This window comes from Buteo buteo, chromosome 17, assembly GCF_964188355.1.
Source record: "Buteo buteo chromosome 17, bButBut1.hap1.1, whole genome shotgun sequence".
Lineage (NCBI taxonomy): Eukaryota > Metazoa > Chordata > Aves > Accipitriformes > Accipitridae > Buteo > Buteo buteo.
Window position 1 is genome coordinate 24,019,683 of NC_134187.1, and position 21,687 is coordinate 24,041,369.

Below are 21,687 nucleotides of genomic sequence, written 5' to 3' on the forward strand. Positions count from 1 at the left end.
ACTTTCCTGTGTTTTTTTTTCTCTTTCACTTTCACTTGTTTTCCTTTTATTAAATGTACTTGATTTCAATGTAAATAGCTGAGTAACCCAGCTCATAAATGGGGTTGAACTTCAGCAAAACCATGCAATCTCTGCCTCTGACAGCCAAATAGAGCAGATCTGGACTGCATCTACAGGATATGTGAACAAGTGTGTATTTTCAACATATAAAACCTTACTTAAATGCCTCACAGATGAGATAGAGGAGTTTGTTCACTAAAGTCTAGAGAAACAAAACAGTATAAAAGGGGAAAAAAAAGTACATGAGCCTAAATTGGAACAGTTTGCTAATTCCTGTTTCTCTGTTCCAATAATTATATTGCTATGCTAGTTAACTCACTTGAATAAATTCTGAGGGTAGTGACTGAGGGAATTGCCATCTCTGTATTGTTTTAATGAGAATAAAAGATCTAATTCCACACACACTGAGCTTGAAATTGCATCAGCTATCTCTGAAACAATATGGTGAGCTAATCACCAAAGATAATTATTATTCTTAGGAACAACCATTGTAATACAATATGATTTTTAATAAACCAACAGGTGAAGATAATAAAGCTACCAATAGCTGAAGTTGACTTCTTATTACATGATTTTTAGTCTCAATGTTAGTATCCTTAGCACAACTTCACTGACTGCAATTTCCTTTAGCACATTAAAGACAAGTTACAAGGGACGAAAAGCATAGTACTTACATTGATTTAACATTTAGGTGATCATTTTTCCAGTGAAAGAGAATACTCAAGAAAAACTTACTAGCCATTGCATTTCTGGAGAAATTATTTTATCTGCTTTAGTATTAACCCCCTTTTCAACAGGCTGTCTAACTTGGACCTGTCTAATCAGAGAGGACAACAGAATTCCAGACTTGTATTCTGAATAGTGGAAGATGAGATTAATTTAAAAAATCATGTTTTTAAAATTTGTAATGTAATCTTTAGCTTCTTAAGTTTGTCGCCAGCATTCAGGCATGACATACTATCCATGCAAAACTGAAAGGTTCATCAGCCTAAGGAAAATCCTAAGTGACTCATTGCATGAATTAGCAAAGTTTTTGCCAAATTATGTCACAGAAGAAAAATCTTGCCAGCCTTGCCGATTCCAATTTAACACTCAAAAATCTATCTTAGGTATATAATGTATGTATTTTCTAGATATATGCATACATGTATAGATAGACCAATTGATCAATCAATCAGTTGATTGGTCTTTATGTTCTATTTCTTTACAAGTTCCATACCAGGCAAAATCATCAGGTTCTCTCCAGAGTCTAATCATTTTTTTACTTGTTTTTGATTTACACATTTGGAAATTGGTATTGTTGTCGAAAGTTATAAATGGACCCGGACAATTCCAGCTTTGGAAAGGTAATATGACCAGAAACAACAGTTTTAAATTAGATCCATTAAAATATATTTCCTTCTGGAGCCTTCACAAAAAGAGCACTGAAGGATATACAGTATCTCAGAAACTTTTCTCCAGGCTTTTGAGATCTTTCAGTATATCTTACATGAGTCACCTCATGTCCTGCCTTTCACCTCTCCGACAATTTGCATTTATTTTATAGCCAGAGGATATTCAATCTGCCTCAGTGATTCAGAAGAAAACATTTCACAATATCATTAAATATTATCACCATATTATTGGATTCAGAATTGAGAAAGCATGTACTACACCAGTACAAGCTATTTTGGGGCATACACCATAAAAAAACAATCGGCCAATGAACAGATTTCGGTGGTCTGATAAAGATATTGGTGGAACAGACCAAAGATTTGATATTAGCTCCATATTCTGCAACAATAGCCAAAGGTTGAGGAAAATAAAAAAAAACAGTGGCCATAAATGGAAAGAGTAACAGTAGGGTTTAGATACTTGTTTTCCTTTTAATCTTAATTACATTTCTGGCATCTGGATAAATAAATGATAAAGACACAATGAAATCTGAGAACTCTGGATTGTGTTTTAAAATGGTTTCTTTTTGTCCTTCCCTAATATGTACATTCAATACACAGGTTTCTTCATAACACAAACACTTGCTTCATTTTCATCTCTCAAACATCTCCATCTTACCCAGAGCGTACTAGTAATTTAGTTCAGATATGTCTTTGCAAAAAAACAATCAGAATTAAATCTTACTTTATCATTTTTTTCTGGGTAAAGAAAAGTCAAGTTTCACATGTACAAGAGTTATTAACATCTCAGGCATTGCTAGGAAATACAGAAGGATGAAGAGTGTTTTGATGCAATAATATGTTTTCATAGGAGTAATGGACCACTAATGGAAACTGTACTCTAGTGCACCTAATTCAGGCTAGATAGCCAACTGTGATTTATTAATGTAATATAACTTTTGTGATATAAAGTACACTTTATGTCTATAAATTAAATGCTAGGTATTGCAGTCTGAGAACTTTAAGATAAAATATTGAAAAGCATAGGCTTCCCCGATACTCAGCCCTAACTCCATTTTCCAATATAGAAATGCAAAAAAAACTCAAAAAAGGTGGCAATAAGTTCCTAAAGGTCAGCTTTCTGAATTATATCCCAATATTGTGAAGACAGGGTAAAGGATCATGCCTGAAATAAGTCATTAGAGAGCAGAGAATGTATAAGAGAGTTTCTTACCTCGGCAGTTGGGTAAAGGGCTACTCCACTGCCCGTTGCTTCGGCACTGTGCTCGAGAAGCACCCTGAAGTAAGTACCCAGTGTTGCAAGTAAAATTTACAACATCATTTAGATTGAACTCACTGCCATTAGTCATTCCATGAGCTGGATTCCCAGGATGTCCACATGTGATTGCTGTTAAAAAAAAAAATAGGCAGGCTAGCATCTAACTGAAAGGTACTATTCCATGGAATCACTTACAGGTTGGAGCTCTTTTGTTTTTGTTTGTTGGTTGTTTTTTTGGTTTTTTTTTTTTTTTACCTTCTGAATTTGCCTTTTATATTTATACAAGAAATTTAAGAAAAAATAGGATATATATATTCAGAATTCTTAACTGCTGCGAGAAAAATCTTAATTTCTCAAAAAAACTTTTAGAATCTACTTTTTACCTTATGTTGAAAGTTGTAATATAATTACATATATACATGTGTTTTGACACTCATCTGATACGTATTAGACCTTAAAAAATGTAAAGAGTTCACCATATTTCCTACTAATGCAACTGAAAAAAAATATTTTCCCCTAAAAGCTTCAAAATGTAGTAAGGCCAAACAAATTGAATTTGATGTACTGCTTCAGAGCATTCTAGAGTTCTGAAGCATTCCTGTTCCAAAGTTCTTGAGTTGCTTTGCTGAAGTAGTGATCCTTTTAATCAGATTTTCTTATGGCAATAGAGAAATCATTGTTGGGAGTAAATCTTTCCCATTATGTGTATTACATGTGTTGATTATGCTTAAATGACACTTACAAAATGCACTTATTATGGTCAAGCTCTAGCTTTCCACGACATTAAAATAATATAGAAAAATATAGAAAAGCGTCATACTGACAATATAAAAACAGAATGTGTATATATATATATATATACATACACACACACACACACATACAACTTTTCAACATTGTGCTGGTGATGTTTATCATACACAAATAAATATCCTATACACAGGTTTATCTTTTGCTTTATTACTTTTAGTTTGTTTGTTTTTTTTAACTTGAAGAGACATGTGAAAAAATGTGATTCTTTTTATTTTATCATGGGGTTCAACTGTGAAACAGTATTTTCAACAGTACCTGATCTTTGGGAATTAAATGGGACACCTTCTTGTATAGATACTTATGTATTTAGCCCTTAAACTGTGTAAATAAATCTACTTAAAACACTTGAATCTTTTCTGCACCATCTCATTTGAAGCATTGGAAGATGTAACCCTAAACATCAGAATAAAATCTTACTATATGCACAGGATCAACTTTATTCTAGCCCAGTTGTTGCACTTCTAAACTGTTATAGATGAGCAAGTTTCCATAAATAAAGCCATTTCCAGGGCCATACTAAATCACTTAACATAATTCTTATATAAAAAACTATTAGATTTTTAAAAATGCTATTACCTTTAACTTTCTGCAGTTTCCTGAACAAATTATATGCCATAGGTTTTAACAACATAAATTTAGGTCTCTTGTAAAAACTCTAATAATGATGGATAATTCTGTTCAGTTGCCCTTTTCAACAGAAGCATACCCTAGTCAGCCAGCTCCTGGTTAGAGCTTATTACTCTTGACAGGATGCTGGGTTTTGTAACACCTTCCAGAAACTAAAGATCTCAGACACTGAGATCTTAATCACTGCATCTAGTTCTGTCACCACTCCATTACAGTTACTAGATATCATTGAGCTGTTGACTGACCAACACTGCAGTAGTTGGATTCACACAGTAGTAGCAAGTACTGAAAAGCATCTTTAAAAAAAACAAACAACAAAACAAATGCAAAGTAGATCATTTTTGGCATTATAGTGTTTTCAATCACCACCAAGCTTTTTAGGCAATCAATTTAATACTGTTTACCTAAGCAGTAGCCAAGACATTTCAAATAAAGGTTATTACTGTTGTTTATACGTCATCTAAATGGTGGATTACAAATTCCCTCCTCCATCCTAATATAAATAACTGTCTTACGCATGCATGCACGCACATGCATGTGTATCCACACACATGCTAAATGTATCATGGGAAAATAGATGTACCTGGCATGTCTGATATCAATACTCACTAAGGAATTACACATTTGCCTATGACATAGCAAAGAGATCAACACACTTAATGTAATATAACTCGCAAATATATACTCCAGTCTTTAACACAGTATCTTTCTTAGACCCTGGAGACTTCCATCTCACCACAGAAAATACATAACACAGAAGAAATAATGGTAGTACTGATAGTACTTGAAAAAAAAACCAACAGTCTGAGTACCTAGCTATATAACTAAGCCAATGTTTCAGTCATCATTAATATAGTACATACTTTTAGCAAAGAAGATTAGTCTCCTGATTTCTGTTGTGCTGCTACTTACAAGGAACTGATCAGACATCTTTGTATCTCCTGTTAACTCTCAATAACCAGCAAGTGAAAAGACTTTTCAGAAAATATTTGGCTAAAGTGTGGTCCAGCTGGTTATCCAATAAAGAAATAGGGAAACACCTGTGTGTCACAAATTGTGCAAGACAAAGACGGCTGACTTTCATATGAAACTAAGAAGCTAAAGTAGTCACGGGTGGAGTACTCTGAGTCCTTCCTTATATATTTTTTGAATATTACAATGTCTAGTACTTGCAACGCTGAAATTCCTTTCAAAGCCAATTAGAAATACAAAATTATGTGTGATCTTCTGTAATAATCTCACAAAATAAAGACAATTTGTGGTAAATTTTCAGGGGCACAGCCTATAACTTCTTTATGGTACCTCTGCCATATTTCTAGTTCCTGGTCCACACTGCTCAGTCAGAAAACCATTTCAGTATCACATTAGAGAGCACATTTCTAGCATTGGTAAACAGTATGTTTTTCCTTTCCTTCTCAGGAATAACAGCCATTTTTATGAGATTTTTTAAAAAATAGAACAATAACTAAATTAAAAAAAATAGGAAAATCATCTGAAGCTTGGATGCTGACATAACAAAAAATCATTTTGTATGGCTCTTTAGTCTGGCAGTTATAAGCAAAAGAAAACCATGTTGTAACGGGAAGTATTAGACAACCTATAATGACAGAAATTGCTGCCAGTTCTTCTCATAAGAGTAACGATAACATCAGTTTAGGAAGAAAGCCTCCCACCCCCCACCCCCCTCAGCTTTGCCCCTTTCTTTTGAAGGGATTTTATTCACTGCACAGTAAAATTAATCCACTAAAAGTAATACTGCTAGCTGGTGGCATTTCTCCTTTGATGAATATAAATCACTTGAAGATATAAATAGGATTTTAAAAGGACAATGACACTTGGCAGGTATTTCCTGCAGCTGTATACAGGTTGAAATTTTCATTTTACCACTAAAACAGAAAATACTGAACATTTTTAAATCTAATGATTCATGAGTAATGTATTTTCTCAGAAATAAAACCAGGACACTAACACGGATTGAACAGAAAAGCTGATCATCTCAGTGACTATCTCTGCATAGACAAAAGTACTTCTGTCTGAATTGCAGACATCTTAAAAAATTACAAAATTGAAATAATTTATATAATTGCACCATTAAAACATTAAAAATTGTATAAAAATAGGGAGGCTTATTAAAACTGAAAAAGAACAATAAAATCAAGTGAAATAAAAAGCAGAGAAATCAGGCTTGACTCTGATTAAATGGCTGATGGTTCAGAAAATGTCACAAAAACTGCTATGCAAATGAGGATGGAAGTAGAGTAGGAAAGACTCAACAATTCCAGCAATTAATTATGGGATTTTCAAAAGCAGGCAAATTAAGAGCAAAAAAAGTCCTATTAAAGGGTATAAAAAAGTTAACATTTTTTCTAACAGATGTGTTATAATCCAATACCATGCCTGGGCTTGCACTGGTAAATATTAGGAGGCCAACATGGAAAAATGGGCAGTCACCATCAAAACTGCACAGATGAACAGTATTCCAGCTTTACCCACCAAACAATGAAAATAGACCAAGGGATTTGGGTATTCCTGGTGAAAAAATAGGGGAGAGGCTTAGTAAGCCCACGTTTGACATACAAATTATGCCTGGAGAAAGAAAGAGAGATAAATGAAGTTATACAGTTGCAGCCTGCTGTTCAATCCACTTCAATGCCTATGTAATCCTGTTTCTGAAACAACAGAATTCAGAAATTACTGGATATAGATTTTTCAGTCTGTTCTAGGTTAGAAACTGCATTAGATTATCATAATGACTCTTGCAATTGAAAATACGTCCAATAAAAATCTGATCTGAGCATCTAATTCAAACACCTTTGAACACCCAATCCACTGTTAATGTTCAATTACATTTAAAATAGTAGTAATAATTCAGTGAAAAATTAATTATACTTACGGACACAAACAGGAGTTTGTCCAGACCACTTGTGATCTTGTAGGCAAATTCTGACAGATGTACCAACAAGTCGAAAGCCAGGATTACACTGGTAGACTACGGTATCACGATAACTGAAACCATCTCCACTAATATGACCATTTACAATTGGGTCCGGAGAACCACAGTGACCAGCTACAATAAAAGAACAACACATCAAAAACATATATTCTTACAAATCTTGCCAACATTTGCAAGAATCCTGATAGGAAAACAAAATTTCATCCTTGCTTTCAATAAACAACATATTAGAGTCAAATATTGCACTGTACAGAACAAGTTCTGAGATGTAAAAACTACAGGTGATACTTCTACTTTTTTAGGGTGAAGTGATATTCAAATAGTTTTAATTTTCCTATGCATCTTTTCTGCAGATTCTGTGGCAGAAATGACAAATTTGTCAGAAGAATATCTGGAAAATGTATATTGCAAATGTCTGAAATTACAAAACATTTTGTTTAATTGCTAGAAAACTGACAATTTGAGCATGGATATTTTTTTCCCCTTTGCCTTAGTAAGGTTACCTTTTTCCTCAGAGAAGTGTGAATTAAAATGTCTTTAACTCTTAAACCCATACTATTATTTCATCATAGAGTTCTGGTTTCTCTCATTCATGATTTGCCTTGGACTTTGTAAGTAGATCTCTACTAATAAACATTGTTGGGACCATTCTCTGGCAGAGGCCAACCAGCACAGAGCAGTCTACGTCCATAAAATGAAAATCTCTTGCCTTCCAAACCAGCACAGCTGCTAGCAAGCTGCCTACCAGGATCAGTACTGGTTTAAGCTAACTTGAACTGTTCCTGGAAGTTGTCTTAGAGAATCTTAGTGAAAAACATGTCTAGGCATTGTTCTCATGATTTAACAGGAGACATAATCAAGTTTCATGCTCGTTTGCATGTCCTGGTGTTATTATTTTATTAGACCAAACATAGCCCTTGTTATTATACATATCCAGCAAATAATTGATTTCTCACTAGCAGGTCCTCAGACATTAGTAGACAGATCCTAAGACTGTAATCACATTTAAAAAAAACAAAAGAAAACAAAACATAACTAATTTTTTAAAAAATAAAGAAAACATAAATCATTTCTGTGGGATCACCGTCAGTCTATTGCCTTCAAGAGAAGAAACACTGAGTTATTTCAGATATGTATGTATGTCCCACTTAGCTATATTAGCTCCTTTACAATGCCATTTAGGCCCCTATTTTTATTTATTAGAAATTTTCTCAGTCTAATTCAAAGCCTGCAACATAGAAAGCAGGTTTCTACACAGACTTATTGAAAAAAAAATTTTCTACAGCTAAGTATACCTTGTTATGTTCAAATATTTCCTAACATTCAGCTCCAGTTTCTACAATTAAATTCATGTTTATTTATTAATGGCTTTTAGTAATGAATCGTAAAAAGTGTTTTTATCATGTTTACTCTTTCCAAATAATAGTCACCTTTATGTTATCTTCAGCTGATTCTTAGCTAAACTGACATATTTAATGCCTTTTCTGTGCTTATAAATTCATATTCATGTCAAAATTATAATGAACTCTTCTTTATATTGCTTTCCAATGTGGTCAGTACACTTTGAAATAACCACCTTTTCCAGACGGATGAAGGCATGGAAAGGAAGGAATGTCTACTAGCACTCTTTCCTCCTTAGTTATATCAGCTGTTGTTAAACAACACAGAACACATTACTCCAGATTAATAGCACTCTTGGCACTAAGGAAACCAAGTAATGATTTTATTCTCCCTAGATTCTTCATTCTGTTTGAAAACAGAGCTGCTGAGCAGGAAACTGTTTCTCTTTACTGATTAAAGAGGAGGAAAAAAGTTCAATTTTTTGGTGACACTGATTAATTACGACTGGCAATAATTTCATCTGAAACTATGCTAAGTCCTCATTTTGAGATGTGAGGACAGGGACCCGAGGCTCATGTCTGCTGCTAGAATGGGGGGGTGTGACGTTCTGTGCTGTATCTATCAACAGGAAGCTTGTTTGTAATTTAGCTTCTTTGGGATTGAATCTCCTTTCTAATAAAGACTCTTTAATAACACTAGGCAGTGTACTTCATTTATGCTTAATGGCTCTTCCAAAACATGAGAATGGTAAAACACATGCCACTTGATTACTTTTTTCATACATATAGGATTATTATAATAATCTTAATTGTAGGATTGCTGATGTCTTTAAGGAGACATTGTGATATTCTGTGAATTTGTTGAAGAAAGTATGAATGTAAGGTTTTCACACCCAACTTCTTACACAGCTACTCTTCCCCTGACAAGGACTATGGCAACAGAGAGTAACAAGGACATTGAAAGTGTGTTTTTCTCCTTGAAGTGTCTCATGGAATAATTTACATTATTGATCTCAGTCCAAATTAGTAATACTATCCCCCTTACCATTCTCTCTCCTCCAGCCATGCTCAGCCTCTCCTTGTCTATCACATCCTCCAGCCCCTTAAAGGACCCTTCCCCCAGACTTGCTTCAGCTTCCAGTATCTCTCTTGTATGGTGGAGGACACAAAAACTACACACAGTTTTCCACATGAGTGCTGAAGAGGAAATAAAAACCATGACCCACTGACTACACTGCTGCTCAGAGAGTCCAGTCTGTGATCTTCTTTACTGCAAGGCCACATTTTTAACTCTTGTTCAGCCTTGCCACTAGGCCACCTGGGTTGCTTTTTGTAAAGCTTCTCTCTACCCAGTCAGTTCCAAGCCAGTACTCATGAACGGCATTATTCTAGGAAAAGTGCAGGATTCTGTATTTGTTGAACTTTGTGGGCTTCTTGTTGGCCGATTTCCCCAGACTCTCAAGGTCCCTCTGTCTAGCAATCCAGCATATCAACTGTTCTCCCATCATTTAGTGGCATCCTTAAACTTGCTGCATCCCAGCCTGTTATCCAAGTCACTGACAGAGGCTGGATATTATTGGCCTCAGTATTCATCCTCAGTATCCACTAGCTACTAGTCATACTTTGAATCATGAAACGCTACCCTCAAAGTCTGTTGGTTCAACTAGTTTCCCACCCATTTTGTAGTCCCCCCATCCAGTCCCTGTCTTCACAATTTGACTACAAGGATATTAGGGGAGACTGTTTCAAAAGTTTTGCTACAACGCTAAGTGAAAGAACTCTACTGCTGAAATCTACTGAAATCTACATCCGATGACACAGTCATTGGAAAAGGCAGTAAGATTATTAAGGTTTGTTTTGATTGTTCCATCCTTTCCATTCCCAGCTATTTTCTTGTTTTCCCTATGCCTTGAAATGGATTTAGTTCCTAATACTTGCTCCCTAATTTCTTCCAGGGACTGAGGTGAAATAGCTAGCCTCTTGCCTTCTTTGGAAACCTGATGTTACAATTGAGTTTTTTTCCAGTAATTGCAGTTGTTCCCATCTTTCAAGCATGATAAAAAGAGGCCTCACAATGTCATATGCATCACCTCAGACTTTTACCCAGTCAAATCATAGATATTAGTTCAGTTTATTTGTGTAGTTCCTTAATTGATTCCCTCTACTGCTCTATCATCTCTCCCCCCTAAACATACTACTAGGAGTAACTAATTCATGGCCTGGCTAATCTACAGCCTAGATGAAGTATGTACTAGAGCAGAGGTATACCTCAGTTTTAATCAGAATTTCTTCTAAAGAAAACAATTCTTCACGGCCCTACATACTCAGGCATTGGGACAATTCTGAAAATTGTCATTCAGGCAATTGGGAGAATGGCAGATTTGGGGAAAGGAAATCTATGAAACAGATGCAAAATGGGAGAAGAGAAGCTGTATTTATACAAAATAGAGTGGAATACTTCTGTTTGTTTGGGTTTTTTAATTTATTTTTCTAGACCTAAAGGGTGAAGAATTGAAAAGCAGTTGCTGCACTGAAACCAAACACAGGGAACCACAGGAAATTTCAAGAAGAAAGATAGCTGAGATGTGCCAAATAGCATAATGCAAAATACAAAATATTATGCACTTTCTCTTAAAGGGGAATTTAACAAGTTGCTGGACTTACTATGTGAGTCATTTCATTCACAGATCATTCCAGCTAGTGGGTTTAATGATTTTTCTGAGAATTTTGACTTATTTAAATGAAATATTCCTGCAGCTCGAGAACAGCAAGAGCAGTGCAATAACACAAAATGTATGTAATTTTCCCATCAAGTAAAATTAGATTAAAAGAAAATTAAGGAGGCTTCTAGTGGATTCTTTAATAAAATATGCTCTCAAGAATTAAGGAAATTGTTCACATTGTTCAAGGTTGGTTCAGTAGTTTTAGTATAAAACATCTGGAAAGCAAGATGTAAATAATTCTATTTTATTTTAATAAGAATTTGAAATAGAAGCCCATATCACAGTATCATACTGCAGTTTACCTATGAGTTATCAATTACAGGATCAGATATTTTTACACAAGCACAATCATCAGCAGGATTTTTTCACACTGATAAATGTAGAGAATTATGTATAGTATAGAATTACATATGATATGGAATTTCACTTTTTTTTGAAAAAAAAAAAAAGCTAAAAATTCATGAAAATGGAATGGAATAGATACTATACTTAAGTTTAGATTTTGAAGTATGCCCTTGACTTGTTTATGTATAGTTTTGCACCTGAAAGTCATAAAAAGTAAAAATATCTGTTCAGGAAAACACTTTAGTCCATGATTAAATGCCACCAATACTAGAGAAAGAGTTAAGCAAACTCTTAAATGTTTCCAATTTGATCTATGCCTTACATGTATGTATGGTCACCCTGTGGTGGGTTGACCCTGGCTGGATGCCAGACCCAATACACACCCCCACACACAAAGCATAGACACAAACACATGTGTTTTGTGACTTATAGGTGCAATTATTCTTGGAAGGAAGAAAGGGGAAGAGATATGAAATATCAGCAGTGTGAGTAATTGAGTGAAACTGAAAAAAAATCTTGCATAACAATTCTTATTTATCCTTGTATAACTAATAAAAAATACACATAATACTAACTACCTGAAGACTTAGGTCTTATATTTAGCCTTGGACTCATTAACTAGAGTCATTGGTTTTAGCTTTCTTCTGAGAAAAGTAATAAGGACTTGACAAACTTGACAAACCCTTTCCCAAGATACAGAAATTAGTGTACTCAGCTGGCCTGAAATCATAAATTGATTCTACACAGACCAGTGGGTAACATAAAGTGATACCTATTTTCATCTACAGCTGTCCTGAATTACATTCATGCAGGTACAGTGTAGGTAAAAAGAATCTCTGACTCATTATCATTCCTTTGAAATGGAAAGGCTCATTCAGAGCTCCCTGGGTGTCTGCCTCCTGATTTTCACAGGCTTCAGGTAAGTCCTAAAGGCACCTCTGAAATAAATTTGGTGCATGCTGTCCTTGAAATTTAGGAATACACAACTGGTGGCATTCACATCATCTAGCTTTAAAATTTAAGAATTTACCTTTCCTGAATTGCTCTCTGGAGGAGCCTGCATAGTTCCATTGACCTTGTTGGGAATTTAGGATCTTAGATTGTACTCTAAATTGCATCTAAATTAGGTGTCTAAAGTACATGGTGTGAAAATCCCTTATGTGAGAGAATGTAGAGAGGCAGGAAGAGGTTTAGTAGCAGAAATATAACCTTCTGCAGCAGGCATGTGATGATAACTCAAATTTAGACTTCCACACACAGAGCTGTGCAGATTTTTGGCACTATAGAGCTTGTCTGATTTTGAAATAGCAAAGACTAAATAGTGATTAACAACCTTCCAGCTCTAAAAGTGATCTTTGTCTAGTGAGGTAGATCCATGCATTTACAAGCTCTAAGAATAGGGTTGCATTCAGCAATGCAATCAATCAAACAGAAACTAAAGTCCACAAAATTTTTTAGAAAAATAATTGGGAAGTATCATAAGACAAGCATTGCTCTTACTGCATTAATAGTTCCTGCAAGAGGTCCTGTGTTCATTACAAGTGGGAATAGATCTGTAGAAATCATTCAAAATGCAGACAGTCAGGTGGAAAAAAAAAAGTTATTAGTTATGACCAATGGGATAAGATAATGGATACCAATTTCAACCAATTTCAATGCAGATTTGTAAAAAACTGAAACAGACAAAATCCAACAGCAAATCACTCCCAGAGAAGAAAAGGATTAATTCATATAAATGAAATTCAAGCTGTATATAAATACTGGCTTTCCTAACTATGAGATCTTGTAAACTTATTAGCTGTTTCCCAAAGAGTTAAAAGCGTCACTGTGTGTAGTTTCTAAACTGATTTCAAGAATAAACTGTTTGCTATGTAAGTCCTGTACTGATCAGTTCTTCTCCATCTCTACGCTATTTGAATCCAAATTTATGGCTACAATAGACAATCTTCTGGGGTGTTCGGTGGTAAAATATATTTCTCAGTAGTCAGAATAGAAAAAAAAAAAATCTTTTCCAGCCTTCCATGAGCAGGAGTTATTTATAATACAAACAGAATCCACTGAGATTTGTATATTATTTAGTTTGTATATTTTGGCAGGTAAATTATCCTATGTATATAGCCTTTCAAAAAAGAAAAGCAGTACATAAGTACTAATCCTGTTATTATTGATCAGATGATGAAGTGCTATTTTAGGTTAGTCAAAATGAATGAATGCTAACACATATCTTTATGCCTGAAATTATTAAATGCAGGTGTGAGGCACTACACTGGCAATGAATGGTATAACACACTGCAAAAACCTGAGGGGTAGTAGCTCTTTTTTTTACAATATAGCTTGTGTGTTTGCAACAGAAGAAAGGGCTGAGGAAAATACTCCTACACAAGCAAATTTGAGGCTGTTGGATCTTCACAGTTGCAGTTCCAACATCTTTTAAAAGTCAGCCTCAGTCCAGGGATAACCTGACACCAGTAGGAAGCTGATGTATCTTCACATACAAACCTCTTACATCGTTCCCCTGTGGAACTGATGAACTTATGTATGTGAAAAAGTAATGCTGAAGCATAGCATTCCCCTAAACAGCACCTTAGTGGAATTCTTTTTCCTAGGTTAAAAAAAAAAAAGATCTATTTTACTCCTTTACTGCTCTAAATATCAAAATAAGTAGTAATTAAAGTATAGTCTATTTATGCCATTATTTCCTATATCAAAATGACATCATGTTTAATAAAGCACATTTTAAATTGAAAAGTAAAGTGTATGGAATTGAAAATATACCAAGCCATAGAAGTGTTTTTCCTCTTCACAAAATTTGCCAGAAACAACTACATCTTGCTGGGAACTCACTAATAACAAACTGCCATTTAGAAGCTAGGTTAGCTCTATCAGACAATGGTCACCACTTCTGACCACCCTGTAGTTTAAGAGATGACATACTGTAAAACTATATTCACAAAAACTGTACTACAAACATTACTGTTGCAAAATGAAGGACTCAATCGGGAATACATGATCAAAGGTTATAAAATCTTAACTGAGATTTGAATTACATGATCTTATGCTATTTTTTTCTGAAAAGATTCTGTCTTAATTTTCCTTGCTGCTACAGCCTAGTATCTGAATTGAAACAAGAAAAGGCAATCGACATGGCAAGTAGGACACAAAGACTGAGATTTTATCCCTGTCTCTGGGAGAAGACTCCTATATTTCTGTATTTCGTCTATACCCCAACACATCAAGTCGTCTGTTCTATACTGATGAAGAATAGAATTAATATGCAGCTGATTAACTCCATATTCTCTTTCATCAAGGTTAGATTATTATGCTTTTGTCTGTTAGTGCATTACTGTCTTGTGGTTTGCAACCTGTTTCAAAATATTTTCTCTAGAAGAATTTTCAGACATTAAAGATCTTCAGAAATGCAGGATGTTCTCACTAATACTCTGTTAAAAATCATGTTTATCTAAAGATACTTGCTATTCTTTTTCCTTAGTAACCTGCTAAGATGAAATTTATGACACTTGAAAATTGTTTTTTTGAAGACGTGATTGAGTTGGTATGTGGTCCCATCACACCTGGTTATTGGGATGCAGATGTTCTTCTTTTCTTTTAATGGAATATTCTACCAGGGGAATGTTGCTGTGTTTTAAAATGCAGCTCTGATTTTCTATGTTTTGCTCAGGGGAACTGTAGCCATTTCTTTCAGTTTTGTACCTTGGTGAGAGCATGAACTCAAAGATCCATAACTGCAAACACCCTTTATGATGGTACTATGAAGTAACTTTGCTTAGAAATTTAAGGCAAACCAGCACAGACTGCCTACTTATCACTTACATCTATAAGGTAATGAGCACCGGCAAGCTGATATGTCAGAAATCATATGTATGTCTATCTGAACACAGAAAGACAGTGACACTATTGACATTGAGAAAGTTAAGAATGGATTCAGGTGTCTAAGAATGCTCAGTAACCTTTCATGATCAGTTCCTTAGGTGCATGTAAAACTTCTTTCTCACAGATCCAAACTGACAAAAACTTATTGTAAATGTAGATGTCAGGTTTATTTTGACTTGGTTCATGAAATTGACAACATCAGGGATTCTTCAGACAGCATGAAGGTTTGAAGAACTGATGCTTAGAAAAAGTTTTTTTTCAGTTTCGTTTTGAATTCATTTCTTCAGATAGGGCAAAAGTATGTTGGTCTTCATGAGATACTGCAGAACATATCTGGATAGACTCTTTTAGTGGGATGTTTTGAAGATACCAAGATCAGAGGAAGACAAGTGGCATTTTATTTTTCACGTGCAAAATTGTCATGTTAATATAGTTTTTAAAAACTTAACATTTCTACAGAGTAGGAGGACAAGGGATTTTATAATTTAGAAATGAATCAGCATAATTTATTTAAAAGCTTTAAGTCAAATGTTACTGTTAGACATGTTACAAATTAGCCAAACACTGCTCTAGCCTACCTGATAATTTTACAAGAAGCGAGTTCTGGATAGAGAATAATTTCTGACAATTCATGTTACAGCTACTATCATTTCCTTATAAAGCAATGCTTTTACTGTTTCATTGCTGCAAAAAAACAGGAATATGGATTATTCTGGATAATGATATCTTAGTTACTCAAGTTGTTTTGTTTTGTTTTGTTTTTTAAATCAATTAATTATTTCCTCTGTAAAACAATTCAATTCTTGCATGTGATAGATGGTCAAACTGTTTTGTTTAAAAGGTACTAGATAGGCATGGAATACTTTGTGTTCTGCTAAAAGGATGTGGCTAGGCAGCAGAGAAGAAAGCTGCTTTTTAAGTGAGACTGAACTCTGGAGAAGAAAAAAGAGATTTCTCCTTTCCTGAGAGCAACTGAATACATTCAGCTGTGAGGCAAGAAGAAAATCTGCAAAACGAGGGCAGACAAAACAAATAAAAGATTCCAGAAATAAATATACTGTCCACAACCAAGAATACAGACACTGCTGAGCCTCAAAGGTAACTGAAAAAGAAAACAGTTTTCTTATGTCTATATTAGGAGTGCAAAACAACATGAGTGGATCTGAAGAATGAAGGAGTTGGGATGAGAACTTAAGGTCCAAACTCAGGTTTGGAAGGGTGTTGGCTTTGCTTTGTTTTGGGCTGTCTCTTGTCTACTTCCCTTGACTGAATGTTCAATATGCTGAAAGCTCATTTGTAGTTGGGAAGCATCAGGAATACTCCTGAACTGAAGCTCATCTTCCAGCTTAGTTTCATCACACATCCCGTGACTGCTCCACAAAGTAAATCAAAGTACTGTAAATGTGGGCAATCACTTGAGTCACTTAAAAACCCCTGCTGGTCCAAAGAGCATTCCAACAACATCAAATATAATCTAACTTCTAATAAAAAGGTATATGCTTGTAGAATAGTATAAAATCATATGCAGTACACAATATTTCTGTATTTAAGATACCTTTATTTTTTCATTGATTTAAAAATGCTGTTGCTTGATAAAATCTGAATTCCAGTACTTAATACTGTGTTTGCTTAAAACAAAACAAAAGAAAAAACAGAAATTTGTTTTTTTACCTAGGCATTGGGTTTCAGTACCACTCCAGAGACCGTTTGCCAAGCATTCTCTCACATGAGAACCAACTAATGTGTATCCTGTGTTACAGGTGAATATTGCAGTAGCTCCATACACTGTTAAGGTTCCAATCTTATTTCCATTTGGTGGAGATGGAAGACCACCACAGGAGATAACTAGGAAAAAAGCCAAACAGAAACAAACTGAAATATGAAAACACTTTTCATAATTTCTTAGACAGGAAGACAATACACCACCTCACATTTTCTTAAAAAGTAAATGTAATAGGAGTGAGTTGTATTTCATAGTAAGGGCTTAAAATTATGCTTGATTTGGCAACACATGTTCTAAATCTGAAAATTCATTAGGATATCTTCACATCTTGAAGGCAGCTTAAATACAATCTTTATTTCCAGTTCTGAAACAAGGGAATTACATGAATGCCTGGGAAGGTTGTGGTTATATTCCATGTGTACATACTCCTGGCTACTCCCCAAATACACCTTCTCTGGCCATTTTAAGTTTTATGTCTGTTTAAAGATATTACCTTTTTTAACATGTAGTACTCTGAATTGTTATGAACTTTTTTCTTATTCCCAACTACTATTCATAACCATATAACATATATGATAGTCTATTTGCTAAAACTATAAATCTGTTTTTTCTTAAGGCTAGGCTTGACCCATTATCACAGAAGCCTTCTGTAGCATAAGCTGCAACCCACAGCTATTACAGGCACCACATGAGAAATTACCTTTTAAGAATGTATCAAAATCTAATTTAATTAAAACCATCCTGTTATGTCTTTTGTTTCTAGAAAAAATATATCAATAATATTGTAATTTAAGATGCAGACCAATGCCTTCAAAAGCTTCAATTGTATTTTATCATATGTTAGCATAAATCATGGGTTTACTTTCAAAAACATGTTAATCACAACTAAACTTCCTATCTGAAACCTCAAGGCCATGTTCTTATATATTTTAAAAGGTTCACTATAGAAAACAACATGGAAATGGGTAGAAGTTGGATAATATCAAGTACATACCACTGTGCCGTTAACTCAGTCATAATCAGAATATATGTGATCAAAGTTTCTTATGCACATAAGGCTTCCAGAGGTGGATAAGACTCCTTTTGACTACAATCAAGTCACATTAATGTAATATGTGGAGTAGGCTAACATTGTAACCTCTAATGCTAATGCTGATTATTAATTACACTTATGCATATGTTAGAAAAATCAAATTCTTTTTCTAAAATGCAACAGAATGAATTGTTCTAAACATATTACAAATGCTTTATTATTTTAAATTACAGTGATTACAGTTTAAAATAAGTTAAATACATAATAATGAGCCACCTCATGATTTGTTAGGCAGCTGTTCAGCATATTCTTAAAGAAATAAAATAAATTTACTATTTAGGTTTCTCTTAACCCAGAACCCCCTTAATCTGATGTTTCACAGTTCCTTTAGACATACTATTCACAAGTAGATATTGATAAATATGATCTAAAAGCCTTATCATCAGTGTTTCAATTAGCTTTCCTGCTACTTCAGAAATATAAACAGCTAGAATCTATATTTGTATCACCTATCCTTAGCATGTGAATGACAGACAGAAAGTAAACAGTAGATTCCTCAAAATACTCTACAGTGTATTTCTGGATCTTAATGATCTGTATCCAATGGAAATAGTACTGAACATTTATTGGGGGATGAAATTTGCCATAATTAAATCTTAAGCAGTCCTCTATAAGAGGGCAAAATAATTTACCTGTCTTATAAATACACTAATATACCTTCAATCAGCAACATCTTGGGTTTCTGTATCTACCTAATACTTTGCTTTGTGTTAACTGCATCCCATATTGGTCATCCCATTTTCTGCTTACATAGAAATTCTGTAATTGTAGAGGTTGATCAAGAACAGCTTTTGAAAGACTTCTCAGCAGCTGAACAATAGCTGCATATTAGGCAGCAAATACAAAACTAGGGTTTTTAGTAAGTGTGCACAAAAGGAAAGGGCCACAATTGCAGTTAATAGAATAATAAAAAAAAGTCATTAGTTTTAAATTTGAAAAGAAAATTGATATAGCTATTACTGATTTATAAGAGTTATAGAAGAGTCACCTTATTTTTCCAATTGAGTATTTTCAAAAGGAAATTTTCCCCAAACAAAACTAACGGAATAAACTAGAACCAATACTCTTCCACAACCCATCATCATTTAGATAAGGTCAAATACACTGCTTTCATGTATGTGTCATACTGATTGCTGTTATAGGTAGCTCACTCAGCCTTGTTCTAAAAACATCTCAAATAATTTTTTTCTTTTCTAGAAAATAAATATTGGTTTATATTATTTTTAGTTAAATGGTGTACATCCTTCTTTGTTCTCTTTTCTATATTCTTCTTTTCCCATGCTAGCATCATTCTCTAATACTGCCTCTCTAAATTCTGTGCCTGAGGTTTGTAGCCACACACTTCCCAGTACTGGTGACAGATTTTGTCAATTTATACTTGAATCACCCTTGGGAGTGATTCAGTACCATCTGAGATGACTTTGGGCATTCTGTCTAGCCTCCAGCTGCTGTTGAAGAAGGCTGAGAATCTCTCCCAAGTTGTCTTTACTATCTACCAGCTTAGATACTGCAATTTGTCTCATATGGCATTAGGAGCTTGTATTTAGGCAAATTAATTTTGTGTTCTGTTTGTCACGATATGTATATCATACTGAAGGTTTTGCTCAACCATTTGTTTGGAATATGAAAAGCTACCTGATGTTTATGTTCATTCCGTTATCACTATCATAGAATGATATGAAATACTTTTGGTATCATTTGTCATAAGGTATTATTGACATATCTGCAGACTTGAGAGAGTTTGACAGAGCAGGATGATTCTGTTCTCTTTTCTTAAAATATACCAGAAGGTGTAATTTAGTAAGCTGTTCACCTGATCCCAAGAATTCTTTCCTACAGTGCTGCCATAAAAATTCTCTTATTGATTCAGCTTGTTTCAGAATTGCCATTCTCAAATATTTTCTAACATTAGAAACTTCACTGAATTAAAAAAAAAAAAAGGTCACTCTCTAAAAAGGAAAAAAAAGCTTCTCTTTCAGGATGAAATACTGAATTTGAATATCTCACTAAAATGACATACTACTCTGAAAAACTGAATGCCTAAATTTTATTTCCAGTTCTGCTTAGTATGCTAGGCCTGTCAGTTGGCCATTTTCCTTCAGATGCTGGGATCTTCTGTGCTGCCCTGGCATTGAAAGAGTTCCTTAAGTACTACCACAATGTAGGAAAAGTTACTGCTTTAAGGGTAGCAGAACTAGGTGATGTGCCAAATATCCTCTCCAACCAAAGCAAATAACACACTGGAAAAAGAAGAAATGAAGTTTTGGGGGGATTCATTAAGATTCTGATACTGTAACCCCTGACAACTGCATGATCCCACGGAGAATGTCAAGGGTTTCTAAATCTTTATACATCCAAAGTCAGAGCTGATGTAATTCATGATACTTTTGTGTGAAGACATTATAAAAGCTCATATGTTTCTCCAACAGTAGAGTTTTCATGCTTCACCAAATAAGTCAAAGCAATCATCTTCTATTCTAACTCTTATCTGGAATCTTCAAAAGTAATAACATTATCTCCTAGTATTCTCTAAATACTCACGCACTATCTAGTTGAATAAATCCATAGTCAGACACAGATCATCATCCAGATTGATCTTCTGATGCTACTTCATTGACTCTTGTATATTGGAATATATTGTACTTTACACATAAAAAGCTTGAATCAATTAATTTCAACAAGTTAATGAAAATTTCATATTTGCTTACTTATAGGAGACTGACAGCAAAATATTTTTTAAAAAACTTTAACCTATTTATAAAATAAAATAAATGTATGAAAAAGCATAGGATATTCTGTAAACAAGTAAGTTCCTTACCCTTACAACTTGGCCTTTCATTGCCTATGCTCCAGGTTCCATTAGTCTGGCACTGTATGAGTCTTCGACCCATTAAGTAATATCCAGGACTGCAGCTGAGCATGACTTGAGCTCCATACTCATTCAGTGACCCAGAAATCAGCCTCCAGACAACATGTTCTGAGAGCAGAGTCTCTATGCTGGGACAAGTTACAGCTGTGAAGAAAGGACACTTAAATATCAGCATTCTACCACAAAGTTTCTTCACAGATACATGTCTTGCCTTACTGGCAGAAGTTTTGCAAAGTAAGGTTGAGCATATTGTAAGCATTTTTGAAATACATGTTCCAGGAAAAATAATGAACAATGTACAGTGAGTATTACAACTTGAGCAGGAGTTTGTAGTACATTTTCATTTAGTGAGATGCAGTGGAACAATGACATACAGTTATGCTCTCTAATGAGATTTATTTAAAAATTTCAGAGATAAAACACATCACAGACTGCAGTGGATGTAAAAGGGAAAGCAAATAATGCTATGCAATTTTTGCAAAGGCTCAAGTGATGCTTTATTTTTTTATCCATGATATTCACTTTAGAAAAGTTCTAACAAGTTCCCAAAACAGGTTGCCAAAAAAGCTGTTAACACACATTCAAATACTAATTACTA

General features: G+C 34.4%; 1 protein-coding gene across 1 annotated transcript in view; it reads right to left on the reverse strand.

The window, feature by feature from the left end:
- The window catches only part of CSMD1 (CUB and Sushi multiple domains 1), a 1,222,061-nt gene that overhangs the window by 55,949 nt on the left and 1,144,425 nt on the right, over window positions 1-21,687 (reverse strand). The window contains exons 51-54 of the mRNA XM_075049874.1: window positions 21,039-21,233; window positions 17,076-17,249; window positions 7,046-7,219; window positions 2,668-2,841 (exon numbers count right to left, since the gene is read on the reverse strand). Of these exons, the coding sequence (XP_074905975.1) occupies window positions 2,668-2,841; window positions 7,046-7,219; window positions 17,076-17,249; window positions 21,039-21,233 (717 nt within the window). The remainder of the gene's footprint in view (window positions 1-2,667; window positions 2,842-7,045; window positions 7,220-17,075; window positions 17,250-21,038; window positions 21,234-21,687) is intronic.